General features: G+C 46.2%; 1 protein-coding gene across 1 annotated transcript; it reads right to left on the reverse strand.

Moving 5' to 3' along the window:
* Positions 1 to 5,393: 5,393 nt before the first annotated feature.
* LOC144507638 (zona pellucida sperm-binding protein 3-like) lies at positions 5,394 to 9,357 on the reverse strand. Its single transcript, XM_078234795.1, has 8 exons — positions 8,956 to 9,357; positions 8,315 to 8,414; positions 6,429 to 6,579; positions 6,238 to 6,341; positions 5,971 to 6,148; positions 5,757 to 5,883; positions 5,590 to 5,678; positions 5,394 to 5,499 (listed from the first exon to the last, which is right to left on the reverse strand). Exons 1-8 carry the CDS (start codon positions 9,355 to 9,357, stop codon positions 5,394 to 5,396), a joined length of 1,257 nt encoding a protein of 418 aa, XP_078090921.1.
* Positions 9,358 to 11,543: the final 2,186 nt, after the last annotated feature.

An 11,543-nucleotide genomic window follows, 5' to 3' on the forward strand; every position in this document is an offset into this window, starting at 1 on the left:
GCAATGCAGGTGGAGAAGGTAGTCAAGAAGGCATACGGCATGCTTGCTTTCATTGGCCGGGGTACTGAGTTTAAAAATTGGCAAGTCATGTTGCTGCTTTATAGAACCTTAGTGAGGCCGCATTTGGAAGATAATGTTCAATTCTGGTCACCACACTAACAGAAGGATGTGGAGGCTTTGGAGAGGGTACAGAAAAGATTTACCAGGATGTTGCCTGGTATGGAGGGCTTTAGCTACGAGGAGAGGTTGGAGAAACTTGGTTTGTTCTCACTGGAGCAATTGAGGTGGAGGGGAGACCTGATAGAAGTCTACAAGATTATGAGAGGCATGGACAGAATGGATAGTCAGAAGCTTTTTCCCCAGGGTGGAAGAGTCAATTACTAGGAGGCATAGGTTTAAGGTGGGGGGGGCAAGTTTTTAAAGAGATGTACGAGGCAGATTTTTTTTCCCCCCCCACAGAGAGTGGTGGGTGCCTGGAACTTGTTGCCAGGGGAGGTAGTGGAAGTGGATATGGTAGTGACTTTTAAGGGGCATCTTGACAAGTACATGAATGAGATGGGAATGGAGGGATATGGTCCCCGGAAGCATAGGGGATTTTAGTTAAGTCAGGCAGCATGGTCAGTGCAGGCTTGGAGGGCCAAAGGGCCTGTTCCTGTGCTGTAATTTTCTTTGTAATTTGGACAGGTGGATAAGAGCATTGAAAATCGACCTGATACACGATGTCCTCAGGGAGATGATTGTTTTGGAGGGATTTTAAAATTCCCTCCCTCTGCCATTTCTATGCCCCAGTCTCCAATCTATTGATATTCAGTTCTATCTCTGACAATCCCAGCACTATCAGCAACTGCACCAATCTTCATGTCATCTGCAAACATACTAATCAGACCATCCACATTTTCCACCAGATCATTTATATATCCTACAAACAGCAGTTCCAGCACTGATCCCTGCAGAACACAACTAGCTACAGATCTCCATTCTGAAAAACACCCTTCCATCGCTACCGTCTTCTATAACCAAGCCACTTCTGTATCCATCTAGCCAGCCCACTGAATCCCATGTGATTTTAGTTTGTACCAGTCTGCCATGTGGGACCTTGTCAAACAACTTACTAAAGTCCAGATAAACTACATGCACAGCCCTTCCCTCAATTTTCTTTGTCACCTCTTCAAAAAACTCAATCAAGTCCAAGGGTGGAAGAGAGGTAAGAAACATTAAATGTTTTCATGTTAATAAATTGGACACCAAGTTGCAGTGTTGGTGGCTTAAGAAAAGTACTGGGAAGATGGACGTAGTAAAACAGGGCAAGACAGTGGAGTTTGTTAAATTGGCAAAGGAAAGCCCAGTTGAAGCTGAAGAGGTGCCAATGTACAACCTGTTCAGAGGATGAAAAGAATGTCCATCACGTAAACCAGCCTCCCATCCATTGACTCAGTCTACAATTCCCACTGCCTCAGGAAAGCAGCCAGCATAATTAAAGGACCCCACACACCCCGGACATTCTCTTCCACCTTTTTCCGTCAGGAAAAAGAAATAAAATCTGAGGTCACGTAGCGACCGACTCAAGAGCAGCTTCTTCCCTGCTGCCATCAGACTTTATGGACCTACCTCACATTAAGCGGATCTTTCTCTACACCCTAGCTATGACTATAACACTACATTCTGCACTCTCTCCTTTCCTTCTCTATGAACAGTCTGCTTTGTCTGTATAGCACACAAGAAACATCACTTTTCACTGTCTACTAATGCATGCGACAATAATCAAATCAAAGCCTGTTCAGAGAATGAAAAGAGTGTACAACCTGTTCAGAGGATGGTTGATAAGCAGGTGTCAGATTTTTTGAAAAGATTTTATTTACATGGACAAGTTTTACTTTGTGTACAAGGAGTCGTCGGTAAAGAGGTTAAGATCTTAAAGCATACAGGAACAAGTCAATCTTGAGTGATGGAGATATGTAGTTTGGAAGGACCATTGCCAGGAATGGTGGCAATATGTAGAATTAGTGGTGAAGGGAGTAGCCTTTTGTTATGCAAGGTACCTCTTTCTGGGACACATTATATCCTGGGTAGCGCTACAGATGGGAGCTATGGAAAAATGGGGAGTTCCCAATACCATCAATGAAAACTGCTGAGGTTCCTGGGTATGAGTGGTTGCTACAGGAAACTTGTGCCAAACTTTAAACTGAGGTTTCTTGACTGACTGAAGTGCTGAAAAAGCACAGGAAATTTCAGTGGATGCCAGAAAGCTGTTAACCACTGCAGATTTTAATGCTGAATTATGCAAAGCAATTCAAGGTGGCCATTGATGTGGGACTGTTACAGAGAAGAGAGAGTCGAAAGATCTATTGGCTATTTTTCCAGAAAATTAAATATTCAAAAGAAATATTCAACCATCCAGAATGAGAAATTGTATTATTTTAACATTTATGTTCCCAGCAATTCAGGAGAGAATTATTTACACTGACCATAATCTCGAGGTTTCTGGAGAAGATAAAAATGTGTTTAGTTAGAGCTTATTGTTACAGCCATTTAATCTGATTATACACGTGGCAGGAGAACAGGATTGGAGATGCATTCTCATGACTTTGATACGCAAAAGGATTGAGTGCTCAACATTGTAGTTCTGTCTCTTTTCCACTGAGAAAGTTGCATTGCTTACATACAAGATAAATATCTCAAAACTAGAGGCTTTAGAAAAATGAAGCCATCTTTAATTTTGGCTAAATTCTTTTTTAAAAAAGGGGAGGTATGATGACAGCTGCTGTTTTTTGGTTTAAAAACATCAGCTTCATGCTCCAGGCAGTCAGTGTGGCTGGAAGGAATGCAACTTAGATGAAGGCAGCCAGATTCTGCAGGCTTTTGGAACTTCCAGAAAGTATATTTATGGTTGGGAATTATATTTAAACTATCTACTCAGTTGGATTGTCCCTGGAAGGAAGTATCCTCTTCTCACATTTATGCCAATATAAGAAGTTCTCAGGGTCCAGTCTTGCAGCCGAACCAGACTTGGATTTTTGATCTGGAACCCGAACAGTTAGATTAATTAATCCTGTCTTATTACATATTCCACCCCCCACCAAAGATATGTTCTGCAAACTTTCTTCAAGCTTCCTTTGCCAATGTGATTCTGTATGAATATTAAAATTAGTCATGGTTATTGAAGCACCTTTGTTCCAGGCTCAGTTTGACAGACTCTAATGCAGCTTGTTTAGGGTCACACTCCCCATCACCAAGTTCTTTCTATTGTCATTCTGAGCTGCAGATCGATTCACCATCTTGACTTCCAAGCCAGTAAAAATGGAATGGGATTCAATTATCTGACTTCAAATTGATGCATGGCATTAGGTTACAGGGTGTTACTTGTTGTGAAGTATTTTCCCCCAAAACTGCTGTTCCAGTTAACCAGCTTCTTCCAGGAATTTGGGAGTGGGCGATGGATTTGGATTCTTCTTCAACCATGAAGTTGCCATAATTGAGGAATAGATTGAACTAGAATGGGGTCACTGATAATAAGGCAGCAGTGATACTTGCTAGTTTCACTGCCTGGCTAATGCAGGCTGCTCACGCCCCAGGAAAGACTGGAGGGAACTTGTCCAATCAGTGCTTAAAACAGATTAGTTTTCTATTCTGCACTTATAATGAGGCAGAGTTACTCAACATCTTTCCCAATGATAGGGGAGTCTCAATCGCGAGGGCATAGGTTAGGCAAGGGGTGAGATATAAAAGGGTGCAGAGGGGCATTTCCACAGGGCGTTGAATGTAGATAGAATCCCTACAGTGTAGAAGGCAGCCATTTGGACCATCAAGTCTGCAGCAACCACAATCCCACCCAGGCCCTATCCTGATTACCCGAGCTGGGTCCCCATCACACCAAGGGGCAATTTAGCATGACCAATCCACTGAACCAGCACATCTTTGGTTTGGGATGAAACTCCAGAGACCCAACCTGTGAATTGAACCTGGGTCCCTGGTGCTGTGAGGCAGCAGTGCTAACCACTTGTCAGGGATAAGTTGTAATTTTGTCTCTTGCATTTAGACAGTGATATTAGTAAAGAGGGAAATGGGCCAAATGCAAGCAATTGGGACTAGCTTAATGGTAAAAATTGGATGCCATGGACAAGTTGGGTCAAAGGGCCTGTTTAAATGCTGTCCCCTTCTGACGCCATCCTGGGGTATTTATGAATTAGTAGAATATCTAAGTGCTGTACCTGCTCTGGGACTCCTCCATCTTGAATCTCCAACTCCAAATTGGACACGCTCTTTTCCAACAGAAACACAAATCTCAATCTATAGAGCACTGAGCAAGCAGTCAGTAAAATGCATTTACAACGGTGCACATACAATGGTGACGTGAGTTGGAGCACTACCTGGCTGAAAGATCCTGAGTAATCCCAGTACAACACCAACAAGACAAAGGAGAATCAAGTGACCTGGAACACATTTTGGGTTGGGCCCTGGCAGAAGTTAAAGTGTGAAGGCTCATGGTTATAATGTCTTCAGGTGACTAGCTTAGATCATGGAAAAGTCACGTAGGCTCAGATCAGTAAATGAGCTGGTCACCGAGTTCTCAGGTGCTAAACGAAAACAAATTCATTGCAAATTAACACTTGGCCGTGTGGGTAACAACCACGGGTCACAAACATTCCAAAAGACTGGGCCCACTCTCCAGGGGGTGAGCATCACCATGGGAGAGAAGGAGGCAGCCCCAGCAGCCAGGCTCAGCTCCACAAGGAGATCCCCAGACCTGATCACACCCCCTCGCCCACACTGGGCTCCGAAACAGAGAAAACCAGCAGCATTCCCATCAAATCCACAGAGTTAGTGTTTCTCTCTCAACACTCAGTAAACCAATCATTCAGGAGGCCCAGTTCTGTGCTGGAATTGGCTCACCCCAACCATCAGTCCCATGGAGCCATTGAACTAACATGGAGGATGCATTGACCAATCAGCTCCCAGTCAGTGCTTTATTGATCATTTGATGACTGGTTGAACAGAGTTTGATTGTGTTTCCTGTACAGGAACAAGGTGATCAATGAAGCAGAGATCAGAGAGACAGCTGTGACAGTCAGGGTCACAATCAGGACCACCTCAGACTCCACACCTACAAAGCAATGAGAAACCAATGGTTAGTGAAGCTAACACCGAGGGGGAAATGGAAACCAGCAGCCAGCCAACTCACCCCCTGGAGACCTCTTCTGTATCCTTCCCTCAGCCTCATTCAGGGAGGCTGTTGCCAGGTTGATCACAGCAGGATCCAGAATGAGCAGGGGTCCAAGTGAGGCCTCAGCTTCCCACTTCAATCCAGCTTCACTCTCTGCAATATCAACCATTCCAGTTAGAGGGGAAAGGGGGAAGCTCCCACATCTAGAGGATCAATGTCCTACCAGCTTCAGCTACAAGATCTCTCCTTCCTCTGGATCCAAATCCCTTGTGGCCCCACAGTTGCCCACATGGCAACAGGCACAAATGTCAAAGCTCGATTCCTCTAATGGGCTCCAGCTAAACAAGAGAATTCAGTCAGTCAATCCACCAGGTTGTGCATCACTTCTCCACACAAACACATCCCTGAGGGAGAGAGGGGGAACTTACACATTCTGCATCTTCTGCCAAGTACAAGCTTTGTTCCCGGAATCTCTCCGATCCACTGGAGCAACTTTCAGGTGACAGGTGATGAAAATCTGAGGGACACATTCAACACAAGTGGTTATTTAATGACTCCCTCCCAACAGAGACCCCAATGATCAGCTTCCTCTTACCAAGGAACGCTCATCTCCAAAGAAACGGAAGGCATCCAGGTCAAAGCGGAGCTTGCCCGGCTCCCGCTCCTCTCCTGGCAACACAAAGGTTGAAAAGGAGTCCTCAGCTTTGCTGTCCAGGAGGCAACTGAAGAAAGATAGAAAAAGGGACATGAAGTGAATCCAGAGAAGCCATTGAGATGGGAGCAGCTGGAGAAAGCAGAGAGCTCCTTACCCATTGTAGTCAATGATGCTGTTTCTCGGGGTGGAGTCCTGGCCTGGCCTCAATGTAGCTACACAGCGGTCAATGTAGAGCTTCAGGGCCATGTGGTTGCTCATTGAAACAGAGGCCTCAATGTGAATTAGCTCATCCAGGTAGTAGACAGTCGAAGTGCGCTCTGTAAGCCAGTCACCTGAAGTACAAGAGGACAAGGGTTGGAGACAGTGGGTGTAACTCCGTGAGTGAGGACAGGAAATCGCTCACCATCCACCCATCACATACCATTCATTAGGCGCAGTGAGAATGACAGATGTCCTTCTCCAGACCTGGTGGAGCTGAATGGGATCCAGGTGGGCTTGATGGGGTTACTGCTCACATTGTCCTTCCTGGAACGACAGTGGAGCCATTTTAGGACAAGGTCAGAGGTCACTAGCAGCTGGAGATCTTATTGACAATCGATTAAAGATTCTCACCTAAAATAACGACACTCAATGGGAACAACAGCTCCATTGGTTCTCACAATAACAGATCCATGATACTCTGGGCTGTGGGTCAGGTGGGTGCTGTAGATCAGAATATCTCCAGTCATCTGAAAGACAGCAGCTGAAGGAATGAAGAACTGATCTGAAATGAGAATGTTCTACACTGGTGTTAACAAGGAACTCATCCCATTAAAACAATTCTTCAAGGGGATTGACAGGGTCAGTGTGAACAGGCTGCTCCCCAAAGCTGGAGAGTCTATTAGGGGGAGTCATCTTAGGACAGGGGTCAGTCATTTAGGATTAATGCGATGAGGAATTTCTTCATCCAGCCCCACAGAGCTGGGAATGGTCACTCGCAAAGGATATTCAGGACAGAGGGATTTATTAGAACGTAGAACAGTCCAGCACAGAACAGGCCCTTCGGCCCACGATGGTGTGCCGAGCTTTATCTGAAACCAAGATCAAGCTATCCCACTCCCTATCATCCTGCTGTGCTCCATGTGCCTATCCAATAACCGCTTAAATGTTCCTAAAGTGTCTGACTCCACTATCACTGCAGGCAGTCCATTCCACACCCCAACCACTCTCTGCGTAAAGAACCTACCTCTGATATCCTTCCTATATCTCCCACCATGAACCCTATAGTTATGCCCCCTTGTAATAGCTCCATCCACCCAAGGAAATAGTCTTTGAACGTTCACTCTATCTATCCCCTTCATCATTTTATAAACCTCTATTAAGTCTCCCCTCAGCCTCCTCCGCTCCAGAGAGAACAGCCCTAGCTCCCTCAACCTTTCCTCACAAGACCTCCCCTCCAAACCAGGCAGCATCCTGGTAAATCTCGTCTGCACTCTTTCCAGCGCTTCCACATCCTTCTTATAGTGAGGTGACCAGAACTGCACACAATATTCCAAATGTGGTCTCACCAAGGTCCTGTACAGTTGCAGCATAACCCCACGGCTCTTAAACTCCAACTCCCTGTTAATAAAAGCTAACACACTATAGGCCGCCTTCACAGCTCTATCCACTTGAGTGGCAACCTTTAGAGATCTGTGGATATAGACCACAAGATCTCTCTGTTCCTCCACAGTCTTCAGAACCCTACCTTTGACCCTGTAATCCACATTTAAATTAGTCCTACCAAAATGAATCACCTCACATTTATCAGGGTTAAACTCCATTTGCCATTTTTCAGCCCAGCTTTGCATCCTATCTATGTCTCTTTGCAGCCTACAACAGCCCTCCACCTCATCCACTACTCCACCAATCTTGGTGTCATCAGCAAATTTACTGATCCACCCTTCAGCCCCCTCTTCTAAGTCATTAATAAAAAAAAAATCACAACGAGCAGAGGGCCAAGCACTGATCCCTGTGGCACTCCACTAGCAACCTGCCTCCAGTCTGAAAAATTTCCATCCACCACCACCCTCTGTCTTTGATCAGACAGCCAGTTACCTATCCAATCGGCCAACTTTCCCTCGATCCCACACCTCCTCACTTTCATCATAAGCCGACCATGGGGGGACCTTATCAAACGCCTTACTAAAATCCATGTATATGACATCAACTGCCCTACCTTCATGAACACTTGGTTAATTCAAAAAAAAAATTCAATCAATTCAATTCAATATTTCCAGACATTGAGGGAATAATGTTGAGAGGACAGGAACATGGGGACTGTGGGAAGCTCAGTCATAGAAATCATAGAAACCCTCCAGTGCAGGAGGCCGCCATTCGGCCCATCGAGTCTGCATCGACCACAATCCCACCCAGGCCCTACCCCCATATCCCTACATATTTACCCACTAATCCCTCTAACCTACACATCTCAGGGCTCCAAGGGGAAATTTTTAGCATGGCCAATCAACCTAACCCACACATTTTTGGACTGTCCTGATTGTAATGACTGGGGAACAGGCTGCAGGGGCTGAATGGCCTCATCTGGTTCGCCGTGTTGCTATGCAACCTCAGCCCTTGCTGCAAGGAGAGATCATGAGCACAAGACCAGAATCAATTAACAGGGAAGTGATGCAATAAAAGCTTCAGTTAACAGGAAAAGGAGCCACAAGTTGTCAGTAATTTGGAGCATGGGAATAGAACAGTTTGGAATCAGGGTCCCGTTTATTCCAATGACTGGGAAAGTGGGAAGTGTGGAGTTACTCTTTAGTCCCATCCATCTCAATTCCCATTTCATTCAGACTCGATCCAATTGGGTGAAACTGGACTGAAACCCAACCCTCAGTTGAGTTGATTTGAATGAGGGGAAATCAAACTGAAAATCCTCAAAACAAGAGGAAAAGCTTAGAGGAAGCAAAGAGAAGCTTCCAGAACAATGGGTTAAAGAGACACAGACCAGTGAAAGCAAAGTACAATCCAGAATAGAAAGCTAGTTTGGGGTTTGTAAAGCAGGAGACAGCCATCTCCTCAATATCAATGACATCTCACCAATTGTTGGAGTCAAGGGTGGGGAACAACCTACAGCCCAAGCTCAGAGGCAGAGTTTGAGGATTCACATTACCTGCAATCTGCTGCCACACTCATGGAGTCCATAGTCAAAGAGGACAGTGTGGTTCTGAGAGTAGATCCTGGTTGGCCGACAACCTGCTGTCCCCAGGGTCAGATCAGCAGCTTTAACCAGGTGCCTGGTTCCAAATAAATCCAGCTGGACCCTGACCAGCAGCTTGTCCTCTCCACACTGCACCCTCACACTCTGCACTGGAGACACACGGAAATGGGAATCAAAGGGAGGGCCAGGAGGAGGGACTGTCTGAGTCCTAGGGGTGGCTTTGACTATCCATGGAAACCTCTGGCCCCGAGACTGTTGCCAAGTATCAGAGCAACAAACAGCTCCAACTAACACCAGCACTGGGAAGAAAACCCTCACTCCAAAATCTCCCATCATACCAAACAACTGAACCATCCCTTCAGGCACCAAGCAACACCTTTTATACACACAGCCCACACTCAGCTGACAGCAATCATTCCAGAAACAAGAACAACAAGCGAACCAATTAACCAGCCCCAATCTCCACAATTCGCACCAATCACACAGCATGTGGATTTATTACTGTTTTGTTTGGACCAATAGGAGTGGCTCCAATGGGGAGAGTTGTGGAAGAACAGAAGGGAAGCTGTGTGATAGGGTGGAGGGCGGAGAGATGAAATGATGAAAGGTTTTACGGGACAAAAGATAAAGACAGTGGGAATGGGGAAAGTGAAGAAACGGAATGGGTGCGATTTTCCCGGCCCGCTGCGCTGCTCGAGTAGCTCAGTGAGCCGGGGAATGTTAGCGGGAGGGAAAGAAACGGGATTGGCGACCAGCGTGGGGTCAGTGGCGATCTTCCCGGTCCATTTGAAGCAGCCTGGCTCCGGGGACCAGCGTGAGGCTGATTACAATAGGCAGAAGCTGCTCTGTATCTATTTAGCGAGCCCAGGACCCAATCGTCCGGGCTTGCAAAGGTTTCCCACCCTGCCAGTGCGGGTCCACACCAGTGGGGATCACGTCTGCTCTCCCATCAATGGGGACCAGGCGCGATGGTCTCGCTGGTGGGACTAGAGGCCATTGAGGCTCCCCAGGGGGTTCGGGGCAGGGAGTGTCCCAGGGAGATCAGTGCACACACAGTGAGACCCTCAGCACGCTGCTGCCTGCCTCTCGAGTGGGATTAGCCCCCCCACACCGGCGTAAATCCCCTCACGGCCTCTGTGCCGTACAGAGTGCCGGAAATTCATTAAACTAAACTCGCCCACAACATGGGTGCCAACAACTACTGTATTCATGCCCGTTGGACACTTCCACAGTGGCGCAATGGTTAGCACTGCTGCCCCACAGCGCCAAGGACCCTGATTGGATTCCCGGCTTGGGTCACTGTCTGTGCGGAGTCTGCACGTTCTCCCCGTGTCTGCGTGGGTTTCCTCCGGGTGCTCCAGTTTCCTCCCACAGTCTGAAAGACGTGCTGTTTAGGGTACATTGACCCGAACAGGCGGCGGAGTGTGGCAACGAGGGGAATTTCACAGTAACTTCATTGCAGTGTTTAGGTAAGCCTACTTGTGACAATAATAACTCAATTTAAACTTCATTTTTCTTTGGGACAATTGAGCCCCAGATGTCTCCAGGTGTGACTGGTTGCCTAGCAACTGTCGGAATGTAACAGGAAAGAATAAAGAAAGCAATGAGACAAAATGAAAGCAGCAGAAAAGCCGGAATGAAGGTGGAGAGTCTGATGTGAAATTGTTGAACTCAGAGCTGAGTCCAGAATGCTGCTGAGAGTCCATTCGAAAGAGGAGCTGCTGTTCCTCCAGCTTGCATTGAGCTTCATTCCAACACTGTCGCAGGACAAGGACAGAAAGGTCAGAGTGCCAGCAAGGTGGAAGATTAAAATGACAAACCACAGGAAGCTCAGGGTCAGGTCTGTGGAAGGAATGGACGTGTTACTCAAAGCGGAAACCCAGTCTGTATCTGAACTTCCCAATGTAGAGCAGAGCACATTGTGAGCATTGAATAGAGTATACTCAGTAGAAAGTTCAAGACAATCAGTGTCCAAAGTCTTCTCCTCTCTTTGTCCATGTCTCTTTCACCATGAGGGCTGGGTTGAAGGCATCATCCTCACGGGATCATTACTCTCATTTACTAATTATGCTTTGATTGGGATTTACCAGAAAGAAAAGAATGTGGTTTGCACACTTGGATTCAAACAACACACAACACATTTTATTGAGAAGCTGCTCTCTGCGCTGCGTCAAGTCCAAAACCGAAAGTAAAACAACAGCCTAATGACATCACTATCAAACTATGTGATCGGCTGTTAAAGGAGCCTGCACCCTATTTATAAATATATAACATTTTACTTCTGTGGTCATGTTTACAAATTACTCCAATGTTATACACAGGATCAATAATATTCTGGACGCAGTACTGTGCATCATTAATCATTATACACCGTCAATAAGAAAGGTGATCAGGAAGACGTCTATTCCTCTTTAGTTGTTTGCAATGTTCTGGGATTTGGATGTCCTTGATCCTGGAAGTATGATTTGGAATTTCAGTGGATGTCTCTTCCCTTGGAATTAATTCTGTGTCCTTCTCACTCAGTAAAGCAGCAGAGACAC

This window comes from Mustelus asterias, chromosome 19 (genome assembly GCF_964213995.1).
Source record: "Mustelus asterias chromosome 19, sMusAst1.hap1.1, whole genome shotgun sequence".
In the NCBI taxonomy this organism is placed as follows: Eukaryota; Metazoa; Chordata; class Chondrichthyes; order Carcharhiniformes; family Triakidae; genus Mustelus; species Mustelus asterias.

What these genes read in the sequence shown, in the direction of transcription:
- LOC144507638 (XM_078234795.1), bottom strand. Translation starts at nt 9,357, where the DNA reads ATGGTTCAGTTGTTTGGTATGATGGGAGATTTTGGAGTGAGGGTTTTC. An exon ending in AGTGTGGCAGCAGATTGCAG is followed by an intron (nt 8,415 to 8,955) that starts GTAATGTGAATC and finishes CTCTCCTTGCAG; the next exon opens with CAAGGGCTGAGGTTGCATAG. An exon ending in AGCATCATTGACTACAATGG is followed by an intron (nt 5,884 to 5,970) that starts GTAAGGAGCTCT and finishes ATCTTTCTTCAG; the next exon opens with TTGCCTCCTGGACAGCAAAG.